General features: G+C 57.2%; 1 protein-coding gene and 1 long non-coding RNA gene across 12 annotated transcripts in view; one reads left to right on the top strand and one right to left on the bottom strand.

Annotated features, from left to right (window-relative positions):
* Nucleotides 1-13,294, bottom strand: part of CACNA2D2 (calcium voltage-gated channel auxiliary subunit alpha2delta 2) — a 138,174-nt gene that overhangs the window by 23,046 nt on the left and 101,834 nt on the right. For all 11 annotated transcript variants that reach the window (XM_072786103.1, XM_072786104.1, XM_072786105.1 and 8 more), the window contains 2 exons: nt 8,566-8,625; nt 1,342-1,386 (listed from right to left, as the gene is read on the bottom strand). In XM_072786103.1, coding sequence (XP_072642204.1) covers nt 1,342-1,386; nt 8,566-8,625 — 105 coding nt within the window. The remainder of the gene's footprint in view (nt 1-1,341; nt 1,387-8,565; nt 8,626-13,294) is intronic.
* LOC140610272 (uncharacterized) lies at nt 2,517-12,606 on the top strand. The gene is made up of 2 exons (XR_012011998.1): nt 2,517-2,773; nt 11,677-12,606. It is a non-coding gene; the product is annotated as an uncharacterized lncRNA (long non-coding RNA).

Raw genomic sequence — 13,294 nt, 5'->3', positions numbered from 1 at the left:
GGGTGGGGGAGGGACCTAGACACTGGGAGCTCAGTGAGTTGAAGGGATTTTGGCAGGGGACGGGGCACCAGAATGGCCAAGGAGCCCCTCTGTGCCACCCCCACACCCGGGGGTTTTGTATGGTGGGCAACCACAGTCTCCTGGTTTATATTTAATGCACTGATTGCTAAAATTACAGCCTGCTGCTGAGGGGGGTAAGGAATTAGATTCAGGGTCTAATTAAAGGTTCGCTCTTCATTTGAATTTCAGATTCCAGCTTTAATTTTAGCAACTTCTCTGGGAGCCACGGAGGCTCAGCCAAGGGGGAAGCACACCTGCTTTAGCCCACCCACCCCTCCCTCTCAGGCCCCCTGCCCGCCTGCCCTCTTGAAGGCTCACCCTGGCCAGCCTGGCACCACAGACCCTCTGCAGGGATCCCCTCCTGCCCACCCACCTCCTGGTGTCATTGTCTACCTCCTGCTTGCCCCAGGAAATGCCCTTGGCCAATACGCCTGGGAGAGGAACACTGGATTTGGGGTCTCCTGCCCCAGTGACAGCGGGTGGGACCCCAGAGAATGAGCTGTTATGACACTTCTGTTTGCAGAGGAGACAGTCAGGTTCAACTACTTTTGCCTCAAAGGCAGGCAGATGGACTTGGGCCTTGACAGTTTCAGCAAACACTGCCTACTCTGTGTGTCCTGCACTCTCAGACACTCTGGCCTCCTCTGGAGGTCCCCTGCCACCAAATGGCCATCCGGCTTTTCTATGAGGCCTCTGGTGATGGGGACCCAAGCAGACATTAGCCAGTCAGTGGCACAGAGGCAGAGGAGCAGTGTGGGTCTGGGTCGTCCAGTAAAGCTCTGGTGCCATCACTTCCGGGGCAGTGACCCCAGCAGAGCCTGGGCCCTGGCCTTCGTCGGAGGAACAGGCACAGGGCTGGGCTGCCTCTGCAGCTGGAGCAAGCCTGACTGAGCTCAGGGGAGCCCCCTATGGTAGGGCCAGCTGGGGGGTATGCAGTACACTGAAGCTGCTGCTTCCCTCACCACAGGGAAGGAACCTGCATGAGCTGAAACACATGGCCCCTGCCTGCCCGCCTCCAGGAAGCCCTCTCAACTGCTCCCTCTCTTCCCTGCTCCCATAGTGCTCAGCCTCCTCCATGTTGGCAACCTGGACTGACCCACAGGAGGAGATCCAAGTGCCTCGCTACTACCTGCCTGAGGCCGGTGCCCCTGTTATTCTGCAGGGTGACCTCAGAACGTGGGAGAGAGCTGAGACCTCACATTTTACAGCTGAGGCTATTAGCCCAGGGAGAGTGTGGGGCTCTGGCAGCCCTCCCTCCCCCAATAGAGGTGGGGCACTCACCAGCTCAGCGTCAGCCTTGGCGTCATAGTACAGGATATCTTCCTCCTGGTGAGAGAGAGACCCTCATAGCTCCTCAGAAGTTGAGGTGCAGCCAGGGCCCCCTGCCTCGAGGCCAGCCACAGTCCCCTCGGGGGTCCAGAGCAGCCTTGGGGAGGGCTGGCTGAATCAGGCCAGGCATCGCCCCCTCAGTCCCCGACCCCCACAGACAGACTCCCTCAGAGGCCCTCACAGTCTCCAGGACCAGGGGTTCTGCCTGCAGTCCAGCTGACAGGTGGGGTCAGGGCCAGCCTCTCTGCAGAGACTCTGGCTGAGGCGGACCCGGGGGAGTGAGGAAGATGGGAAAATAGAGCCGAGTCTGGGCCAGAGTGAAATAATGACTCGACACCGCATCTTCCAATTTCTTCTATTAAAAAGCCTGCTCATTACAGGCATGTACTTATTAATTATCTGTGATTTGTTGTGAAAAGCAAGGGGGTTTACACAACAGGAGTGGGAGAAAACAAAGCTCGGCCCCCATGCCTGCCTCCCAGGCCCGCCGTGCCTGCCGGTGTGAGCCTCGCCTGGCCTGGCCTCGCCCGCCGGCCCGAAGCCTGGGTTCTTGGCCATCTGCACGTCATAATCACCCGCCACCCCGGGGACCCGTAACACAAACGGGCTAATTTCATGTTTAATGATCTTTAATCAGAACTGAGCGTCGCTGACAGAGGCCGCCAGAAGGTGAATCTGGTGCCATCCAGTGCCACTGGCTCAGGAGGGGCTGCCCCACTCCTGCCCCTATGGGCTCTAAGGTCAGGACACAGGATAAGGCCGAGGTCTGAGTCACCCTGCTCTAGTGCTCCTCAGTGCTGTTTCCTACAGCAAAAATTCGGTGCGTGGCCCTGGCAGCCTGTTTCTTTGTGGTCTGGAAATGGGGGTGTTGACCAAGTGTGCTCCCAATGGTCTGGCTATAAAACAGCAGAGAGCCAGCACTTCCTGTTTGGTGGGCAGAAGTCACCTTGGCCACCCCTCTGCTGTGTGACCTCAGGGCTGCACTGTTCCCTCTCAGCTCAGGCTCCTCAGGCTTCAGGGAGGGGCCTGGCTTTGGTGACTGCCCAGGCGTTGGGTCTGAGGTCATAGTTTGAGGCGGTCAGTATGGGGGTGCTTGTTGTGAGGACAGTTGTGAGTTGTCTCCCACCAGAGGTCTGGAGGGGGGGCGTGGTACAGGCCACTGGCTGGACCCGTAAACGCAGTCCAAGCATTCTGCAACACTGACTACATGCCTGGCAGCACACTTGGGCCAGACCACAGCAGCTTGATGGATAGAAGGCCAGAGGCGACCTGACCACTTCAGTCACCAGAGGCATCTGCTGCGGCCGGCGCTTTGCACGTACTGTGTAAAGAGCTCTCCCAAGAGCCCTGCGACCCCCATCATACAGATGCGGACATGGCATGGGTAAGAAAGCCTTTGCACCCAGGCTCCAACCCGCCTTCCCTTGGCATCTTCACCCTTTGCCACACCACCCACCCAACAGTCCAAAAAGACTGGAGCCTGGGTGGGCCCAGGGTGGGGGCCGGGGCCGGGGCCCAGGCTCCAGGGTGCTCGGCCTTCCCTTGCGCCTGGCTCCAACCTAAGCACATAATGAAAGCTGACATTACATCAAACACAATAAGGAGTTTCGGTTGATGAAGATCATTCCTGAACACACAAACCCATTAAACCGAGGGGAAAAAATATCAATTCAACACACTCGCTGGCAAAAAGAAAATGTGATTTGTTATCTAAAAGGGGGTTATAAACACGGCTCTGATGCTCTTTCCCTCCGTAATGAAAACAGGCGGGTGCGGTGGGAGGACTACAGATTAGAACACAGGGCTTCACTCACCAACTTTTTAGGCAAACCTCCTGCAAGGACAGGAAAGGGCATGGGTGGGGGTCGGTAACTCCAGAGGGGGGGTGCCAGGAGACATGCGTTCCTCTCATAGGCTGGGCTGGGTTTTGCCTGCACTCGGGCCACCCCTGGGTCACCCCTCCAGCTGCTCCTATGGCTCCCTTTGTCTTTTTGTCCTGCTTTTTCATGGTCTCGGCAGAGGATCAGATGCTGGTGGCATCAGTGACACAGGGGGAATGTGTCATACAGGAGGATTCCAGTCCCCTGTAGATAATGAGTGAGGCTCAGGAATCGGTATGTGGCCCTTGTCCCCTCCCTACTTCTACCTTGACAGGGTCAGGCCATGCCCCTTCCTTGGTAGAGAGAGGATGAGCATTGGGTGGTGGCGGGCAAGGTCACATGTGTAAAAATGCATTGTAAACCCAGCTGTGGTCTTTATGCTCGATGTAGTGTGGAGCTGGGGGTGTGGCAGAGTGGGGCCAGCAGGGTTCGGGTGGGAGGGGCCCTGGAAAGGCCTCTGTGTCTGCCTCAGCCTGCACACTGTCCCAGTGTCCACCATTACTGTCCTGCCTTGGTTAGACCATGAGGAGGTGGTACTTATCGATTATACACAGGGGCATTGGCTAAGGGTGCTGGCCTCAAATCCTGACCCGAACATGTGTACTCTGGGATTTTGCATGGTGTGTAAAGACTGAGCCTGAAGTCTCCAAAGTTCCCAGGGGCCCCGTGACTACTCCCGGAGGTCACCCCCATTTCAATGATGAGACAAGGGTGCCTGTTAAATCCTGTAGCCTCAGTGAAGCTTTGCTTCAGGGTCTTGATTTCCCACTTGTAAAATGGGGATGACGATGCCTCCTCTGAGGGCATAAAAAAGGGAGCTGGGCTCCTCCAGGCGTTTGGGCCAGCCCTACCCATGGGAGGCTCTTATGTTTGCTCCACAGCCCTGGGAGGGGCTGGAATTTGGAGGAAACCCTCTGGTTGAGGAGAAATGGGCATCCTTAATGTCTGGGGTCCATACCCAACACCCTCTTGTTAATGGTATTTTAGGGGCCATTTTGCTCAAACTTGGCAGGGGTGGGGGGAATCGCCCCTTCTGAACTCACATTTCTCCCCCTTGTAGATTTCTGTACACAAATGACACATGAAGGGTGGGGCTAGGGGGCCTGCAGGGCCTCTGTATAGATGACATATACACTGTCCTTAGCTGGAGCTGAGCCCAAGAGAGAGCACAAGGGGTGCTGGCAGGTGGGAAATGAAGAGGGGGTGAGCACGGGCTAAGCATGGAGAATCGCAGTTGGTGTCTATGTCTGGTACTGTGGGGTACAGTGAGGATACTTGGCCTTCCTGCCCTGGCTCATGGCCAGCTCAGCTCAGCCAAAAGGACCGTTTTCTGAGAGAGCCGTCTGTCGCCGGCTTGGCAGAGAGGCAGGTGGCAGGCCTGATAGCTGGGGCAGACCTCGGGCTGGGGAGGCCACCTGTCCTGTCCAGCCGGCTCCTCTGGCCTGGTCCAGCCTTCACAGTCTTCCTTTTGGGTTCCCAGACAGCTATGTCTCCCATCAGACCCGCAGGGTAGGGCTGTGTCTCCCCCTTCAGATTCTCCAGGGTAGGACTACTTCCTCTCTTAGACTCCCAGGGCAGGACTTTGTCCCCCGCAGGCCCTGGTGTTGGCACTGAGGGCCTGGGGCCAATGGCCTCCCCCACCTCCTCCACCCACGTCCTGGCTCAGCTCCTCCCTGGTGGCAATCTAGACGGCAGATAATGCTGGCACAGCGGTGCTGGTGCCAGGCACCATGTCCAGCAAGCAGGACATTGTCATCTACCCTAAACGTTATGGGCACCTGCTATGGGTGCCTGCTGCCTGTCTGCAGCAGGGTCACGGGAGCTGTTGCTTCTAACAAGGACCATGGTTTCCCTGTGTCCCAGGGCTGCGGCCAGGTCTGTGGCCACAGGTTCCCTGCTTCTGCCACAGCCGGTGTGTGGAGTCCTGGCCCGAGACTAAGAGGGGAACAGGGGCCTTCATGTGCAGACACCTCTTTCTCTCTCATGTGCCAGTACTGACTCTGTAGACCCCAGGAACCCCCCCAGGTCCCTGGGCTGGTGTCAGTGGTGTCTGTCTGTGTGTACCTGTGGCTATACCACTACTTCTCAGAGGTCTGCATGTAGACCTCCTGTATGCTGTTGACATAGGGATGGCCACACCCTGCTGATCACACAGGGGATTCCAAGTGCCAAGCAGCCTCTCTGTGCCCAGAACTTCCGGGTGCCATTCTCCCATCTCAGAGGTAAGAAGACCGAGACCCAGCTGCTCTTGGCCAACTTATCCACAGGGCCCTTGGCTGGGCACGTGGACAGGTGATGGGCAACAGTGAATCAGGCCCAAGTGCTTCTGGCCTAGAGGAGCCCTGAGTGGGGCAGTCAGATGAGTCCACTGGGATACTGGCCTGGGGCAGCTTGTACTGGGAACTATCAGGGTAGGGGCTCCGGAGATGGACGCTGGGGGCCGTGGGGGCTAGTCCCAGGCCTGAGACCAGAGAGAAGATGCCCAGGGAGATAACTGGAGAGGGAGAGGCATTGCCCTTCTGAAGGGGTGGGGGGGGGCATTCCTGGGAACAGACCCAGCTTGCGTAAAGGGCCCGAGTTTGCCACTGGCATTGTGGCTCTCCTGAGTGCCACATGGAGGAACATGCTTCTCATCTGTACCTCCTGAAGGTCACTGAGAAGGACATGGTTTCCAGGGTGGGTGGCGTGCCCACAAGGGACAGAAATACCATCCGTTTCCCAGCCTCAAGTCCCCATATCCCCCTGGCATGGGCGGTCTCCACCTGCGGCTGCGGCCAGCTCTCCCTGGCAGCCCAGGCAGGACTGGCTGGTGTGCCAGCTAATGGGCCCACCTTTAGCGTGAGTGCCTTTCAGCCTGGCAGCGGGGGTGACTGCAGTGCTTCTGCTGAAGAGCAGGGCGCTGACCCTGCAGCTGGGAAGGAGGGGCTGATCACAGCTCCACCCTCCCAAGATACAGACAGACACGCAGCTTAATGGACCGAGGGGGAGGCGGTGGTAAACACCCGCTGGCCCTGTGATCACTTCCACAGCTGGGGGCATCCCAGGTTGAGCCAAGGGGAGGGGGCCAGTCAGAGCCCACTCCTGCCTCATCTTGGGGCAGGAGCACCCAGGGCCAGAGATGCATCTACAGTGTCACCAAACTGGCATCTCTATGGCCTGCCGTGTATACCAACCCTTTCACACCCCAGGCTGGGCCAGTAGGAGGCATTAAACACCAGAGTCCTTTGCCAGATGGGGAAACTGGAACCCAGAGAGGGGCAAACCCTTGCCGGGCTCCACGGGGACTCAGTGTGCAGGGAGCATACTGCTTCAAGCGCACTCGTCTCAGCACCCCTAGGATGCCCCTAAGACCTTGGCCCTCCTTCCTGGCAGGTCCCCGTGGTCCCTGCTCTGGCTTGGGATGAGCTGTTCCTGCCTTGGGGAGTAGCTGAAAATTAGGCGTCAGGAGTCTGGCGGGAAGATCCTTAAATTCAAACAAACAAACAAAAAAGATCCTTAAATTTTGAGTTTTCTACAGTCAGGAAAAGAAAATAGGTTTGGGGCTAAGGCAGCCTCTTTGTTTGTTTGGGGCCTGGCCTGTGAGGGAGAGGAGACCAGGCTGAGGGCACAGCTTTTCATTCCCTATTCCCTAGTCCTTCATTCTGTCCTGTGTCTGCTCTGCATACCACCCTGGAAGGGAGGAAGGACGCAGATATGGCAGGAACTAAGGAAAGGCAAGAGCAGGAGCTGAGGGTCCTGGATGCCCAGAAGGTGGAGGGGCTGATGGACTGGGACATAGGAGCAGCCTCACTGGGAAGGACCAGATGAGTCAGGCCACCAGGAGGTACAGAGGCATTTGGGCAGAGACCAGGAATGGGCCTGGAGTGAGGTGTTCAGCATGGCTGGAACACAGTGAGGAATGAGGTTAACAGGGGGACATGAACAGCCTGATCCTGGGGCCCTAAGTGCAGGCTCAGGCTGGGCCTTGAAGAGGACATGCCAGGGCAGGGGCTGTTCATAGGTGGTAGCCTAGTTGGAGTGGTGGGTGCGAGTCTGCTACCATGGGTGTTTCTGATCAAAGGACCGAGGAGGCATGGCGACGCAGGGATGGGTGGTGAGAGGGAGAGAAGGGCCAGTCCTGAGCTCCTGGGGGAGGTGGGGTCAGCCCATGGAGTCATCAACTCATTTATGTGTTCGCTGTAAAAAATCATGTTGCCTCCATTCCCCCCCCCCCCTTCCATGAGCTCCTTAAGGGTAGCACTCAGCACCTACCAGGCAGCAGCAAAGAAAGAATGCCATGATGTGGGCAAGGCAGGAGAGGACTCAGTGTGGCCGGGAGGGATGGAGGCCAGGGAGGAGGAACAGACAGGTTCAGGGGGCCTGGATCATAGGCATGAATCCCCTGGTACCTGACGGCCTGGCTGTGAATCTCCACCATCAAAAGATACCTCAGGTAGGTCCTTTAAGTAGAGATAATAATCCAGCTGCTCACCAGATATGCAAGGCCCAGAGCTGGAGTGGCAAGGGCCTACCCTACCTTATTGGCCCCTGGGCCTCAGCAGGCAGCCTAGGGTGCCTCTTCCTGTGGTTAGCAGAGAGACCATGGCTCTGAGACACTGGCGTGACGGAAACGGTGCAGGTGTATCCAGCACCAGCCCAAATCAAACATAGCTGCCTGAGTTTGTGAGGGCCACCTGGGTGGAGACTGGCAGACAGTGAGGGTTCCCTTCCCTTCCCCACATTTGGGGCCTTTCAGCCCTCAAGAAGAGACCTAATATGAGCTTCTCACTCCACCACTCCCTTGGCACCTGGCCTCCTTCTGAGCTCTCCTGGTGGAAGCAGAAGTTTCTGTGGCTGTGACAAGCCTGGTCCCTGATCCTAGTCTGATGGTCTCCTGGAAGACAGGCTGTTGCTCAGGTTAGTCCCAGGAGAGGACAGAGTTCCCTTCTTGCAGGGACTCTTCGAGGTCAGTGTATCAAAGTCTGAAAGATCCTGGAGCCAAGGGATTTCTTTGCCCTGGGTCTCTCCAGATGACACCAACTTTGGGGAGCATCACTTTATAGCACCCTGTCTGCCCACAGGGGACTCCACAGCTCTTCTAGGGTGGCATGAGAGGTTCATTTCTGCACCCTGTGTCCCAGCACCAAGAGGAGCCTCAAATACTTGCTGAATGCTGGATGAAGGTTCCAGGCTCCACTCCAAAGAGCCCTCAGTGCTACCCTGTGAGTCTGGGCAGCACTTCCTTCCCCAAATTCACATCTGCCCCTTCTGGGGATGGGCAGGTCGTAGGGGCTGGGGATGGCACTGTAGTTCTTACCTTGATGTTGTCCTGCCAGCGGTGGGCTTTCTGGAAGTTCTCGGCAGCATCGGCCAGTCTCTGAGGAACAGAGCACGAGGAGGTCAGAGGCTGAGGAAGGTCCATGCCCAGCCTGAGCCTTCTCTCCATCCTTAGTACTCTCTGGGGCCAGGCTGGCTCCGGGTCTCCCTTGCCCCATCCTGCCAAGCACTCAGGGATTCCCTGGCTCAGACCTTTACCAGCTTGCTCAGTGGGCGCTGCCCCCCCCCCAAAAGCTGGGTTCACACAGGACAGCTGAAGCCTGCACAAAGTGACCAGAGTGCATCTCTATGGGACTCCTTATGCTTCAGCCCAGCCACATCTCCTGCCCACAGGATGGCAGGGTGACTCCCAGGACCTTGTGGACCCAGGCCCTGGAGTCAACCCCCATTGCCACTTTATCTCTGATGAACTAGTGTCACTTCAGTGCCAAGAGGAGGTCCTCCCTAGTCAAGGGTGAGCCGCCACAAGTGATGGGGTGTCCTGCTGATGCATCTTGGGCCCCAGCTTGCTCAGGGCTCAGCAGGAGGTGCCCCTAGCACATTTCTGCCCACCTAGGCCCATTCACACTGTCCTTAACCCAGCTTCCTGAGCCCCTTCCCAGCATGGCTCTCCAAGCCTCTGTCCACACAAGCTTGGCCATCCCTTGGGGCTGGTCCCCGCATTCTCCTCCATCACGGCCCCTCTGCTTGTGAGCAGCCCTTCTATCCCACACCTTGGTACCGCTATGCCTGGCACATGCTGATGTGCAGAGAGGTGGCAGGCCACCCCGGACCCTCACAGTCTAGAGGAGGAGACAGACACAAAACTGGGTAGGACAACTGGAACAGGAGCAGCTGAAGTGTTTCCAGGAAGCTTAGTGCGATGGGAACTTGGGGCATCAGGGAAAGCTTCCAGAGGAGGCATTAGCACTCTGCCACCCTCAGGGCCTGAATCTTGGCTGCCCAGTAATTCTTATTTTGCACCTCTGTGGATACTGTCCCTCCAGGAACTCTGGAACTCCTGAAGATGGCCCTCTGGGGCCTCCTGCAGAGCGGAGTGCAGTGAAGTCCTATTAATCATATTGATGACTGTTATCATGAACTGGTCACTTACTACATGCCAAGCCTGCCACCAGGCCAGTGACACATCATGTATACCTGTCTCTGTCCATGCCTAACATCTTTCTCAGATGAGGACACCGAGGCATGGAGACAGTGAGCAGCCTTCCCAAGGTCACATTGTCTAGGTTAAGCTGCAGCCCAAAGTCTGGGCTTTACAACCACGTTTATCTTGCTCAGCCCCTGCACAAGGTCTGAAGGCACATTCCATGGGCCCACCATGCCTGGTGAGGGACAGGGCATTTCTGGTGGGGGTAGGGGCTCTGGTCTTCTACCCCTGCCCCACTCCATCCCATGGGTGAAACAGTGGGTCCTGCCTCCTGGCCTCCAGCCCTTACTCAGAAGGCCCTGGCCTCTTGGCATTTAGGACACGTGCGCCCATCCATGAGTCCAGGCCTGGTGTGGCCAAAGCCTGGCAGCTGCCCATAATGGGGACATGGGAGCCGGGACTCGGGATACTGGTTTTGCTACCCCCTAGCATGGAACAGGGTGGTGGTGGTGCCTACATTCTCTGGGGCAGGATGTCACCTCTGGCAGTTAAAAGGGCTGACCAGGGCCATCCTCAATCCCACTGGGCCTAGCTCCCCTTCCTCAGGCCAAGAACAATGAGTACTGGGAAGACTATGAGTTGGGGGTCTTGGGGACAGGGTAGGAAAGTCCCTCTTGAAGTCAAGCACCCTCCCTTTACAATGCTGAGCCCCTCTTGGCCTCCAATTCTCCCTCCTGTTATCCCACCTGTCTTCTTTGTAGGTTCCAGCCTCTGCCCACCTGTTATGCTTGGGGGGGCCCCACCCCCTTTACCGAGCTTCAAGGACCACAGGCCTCTCTACTCCCAGAAACCTCCCATATCTTGCCTCCAATCCTGGCGCCCCCGGGAGGTCCTGGACACCCTCCTAGGGTGGCCCTCAGGCCCACTGGAGTGCATGCCATCCCCTCTTGGAATGAACCCATCCCCACTAGAACCACTGCCACCTATTTCTTACTTGTGCTATCACTCAAATCACCTACCATTCATCCCCAGCCCTGGCTCTGTCCTCCCTCAGGCTCCTGTATCCTCTCTCACCCTTTGTCATCTAGTCTCTCACTGTGGATCTGATCCTGTGGCCACCCCCCTACCCCTTCAGCAGCTCCCTATGGCTCTGCATAGAAAAGGCAAAGTTTTCTTAGGGTCCCCAGGGGTCCACTTATACTCACTTCCATCCTGGGGCCTCTTCTCAGCCTAAATGACAAATACCCCTATCCTAACCCCAACACCCAGGATGGGGGAGGCCCCTGATTCACAAGTCTGCAGTGTTCTTTTGCAGACAACATTACTATGTAACATACATGGCACAATAGCTGTTATTACTGTTAACTGAGCATCTACTGTGCCAGCTTAGCACCTGGGCTAGATGAGAGGGTGGGAAGCCCAGGGACAGCCCCTGCAGGGTGAGTCTTGGGCAATCACTTCATGCCCCCTTTGCTTACCCAGTGGCCTCTACCTTCCCAGGGACCCCAGACCTTTCTCAGAGTAGGCCTGAAGCCCACGTGGGGCTCCCCTGACACCAGTGCCCTTCATGAGGGGATGAGGCGATGGTAGTGTGTGGGATTAACAGGATCAGGCCTCTTGCTTCAGAAAAGCCACAGGCTTGATGGGGTGGCAAACACCAAACTGACATCAGCTGGAGTCTCCCAACTGGGCCGCAGCCTCAAGGGGCTGTCCTTTCCTGAACCCACCTTCCCTGCTGGCCAGGGGTGCCAGCTCTTTCACCCTCTCAAGGCTCAGCTCTGTCTGTGGGAGGCCCAGGCCCGAGGCCCAGGGCTCCCTAGCTGCACAGCTGCGATGAGGAAGACCGAGGGGGCCCTAGCCCTGAGCCTCTTCGAAGTCCCACGGGCTTGAAGGCCCAGGTCAGCCCGCTGACTCGTGAATAACGGGGCTGCAATAGCCACAGCGAAAGGATTACGTTTAATCCTCAGTAACGATCAAGCCATTATTATTTGTTCGGTGTTACAGATCAATCAGCCCATCCCGGGGCGGTGGACGTGTGGAAACTGCTAAACACACAGGCCTGGTGGTGCAGGAGGACGGGTGGAGACAGCGGAACGGGGTTGGAGCAAGCAAGGAGGCTGTGGCTGCTGGACGTCCCATCAGGTCTGAGGGGGCGAGGGGAGGAGGAGACCCGGCCCACCCACTGGCCTGCCTGGGGGGGACCGAGCAGCCACCAGAACCTGGACTCCTGGAGTCTTGAGCCCTGGCCTGGGTTCAAAACCTAACTTCCTTGAGTAAGTGGCTTCCCCTGCTGGCCCTTGATTTCTTGTCTGTAAACTGGAGGGGCCAGTGCCCTGGGGTTTCTCTTGTTGGCTCTGAGCACACAAGGCTTTTGCCCACCTCTGGGTCTTCCTCTGTTACCTACTTTCTGCCTGGGATGTGCTCCCTCTCACCTCAGTCAGCCCTATCAGATTGTCACCGCCCCTGGATGCCTCCTTTTGCCTCTGCCCAGTCCCTGGGGCTCCTCTGCCCTGTCAGGCACTCAGAACCTTGGGCTCCCATCTCCCCAGAGCCTGGGCGGTCAGCCCTGCTCAGGGCCATGTGCTCAAAGCTGAGGCTCACCCTGCCCTAAGGTTCATCGTGCTAGCACATCCTTCCTACCTCTCCTGGGTCCTTATGACAGCCTCTGGGCAGGCAAGATGGGGAAGGAAACTGAGGCCCAGGGATCCCTGGGTGGCGCAGCAGTTTAGCGCCTGCCTTTGGCCCAGGGCGCGATCCTGGAGACCCAGGATCGAGTCCCACGTCGGGCTCCCGGTGCATGGAGCCTGCTTCTCCCTCTGCCTATGTCTCTGCCTCTCTGTGTGTGTGTGTGTGACTATCATAAATAAAAATTAAAAAAAAAAAAAAAAAGAAACCGAGGCCCAGAGGTGAAGACAACCCACAAGACTCTCAGCAGGGCCAGGGTAGAGGTGGGTTCACAGCCTGGTCTCATGTCCGCGATACTGTCTGCCTGGGGAGATATGCTCTGTTCTCATCCCTCAGCCACTGGTAGCCTCCTGCTACCAGCCCCTGCACTCTGCTTCTATCTTGTGCATCATCACCCAGACTGTTCAGGGGGTTTGCTCCCTCACCCCTGAGGTGTTAGCTTAGGTCTCATACCCCTTCTAACCACTCCTTGACTCCTGCCAAGCCCCCATCTGTCCCTATCACATCTCATTGTTTTCTTCCTTGAGCTCCAAGCTTGGTGAGGGCTGTATCTGATAGCTGTTCACTTTACAATAAGCTGGCCTCTTGCACACAGTAGGTGTACAATGAACATCTGCTAACTCAAGGTCAGGGTATCTCTGAACTGGGTAGAGACTCAGCCAGGAGTCTGGCTCTGCCAACCAGCTGCGTGACCCCAGAGTATATGGTTTAACGTCTCTCAGCCACTTTTCCTCATCACGCTGGGGAGGGTTAGTGTGGCCTCTGAGGGTGATGCTGCTGCAAAGCTGCTGATGGTGGCTTGCCTGGCCTGAGACGTCCTCATTGTGGCCAAGGCATTGGCAGGAGCCATGGTGGGGCTGCTGGGCAGGGCTGCTCATGGCCAAGTCCATCACAATAACAGCAGGCATTTCAGAGGCAATTATCAGAGAGTTTCACT

This window comes from Canis lupus, chromosome 19 (genome assembly GCF_048164855.1).
Source record: "Canis lupus baileyi chromosome 19, mCanLup2.hap1, whole genome shotgun sequence".
NCBI classification, from domain to species: domain Eukaryota; kingdom Metazoa; phylum Chordata; class Mammalia; order Carnivora; family Canidae; genus Canis; species Canis lupus.
This window is presented reverse-complemented; position numbering and strand designations above follow the sequence as displayed.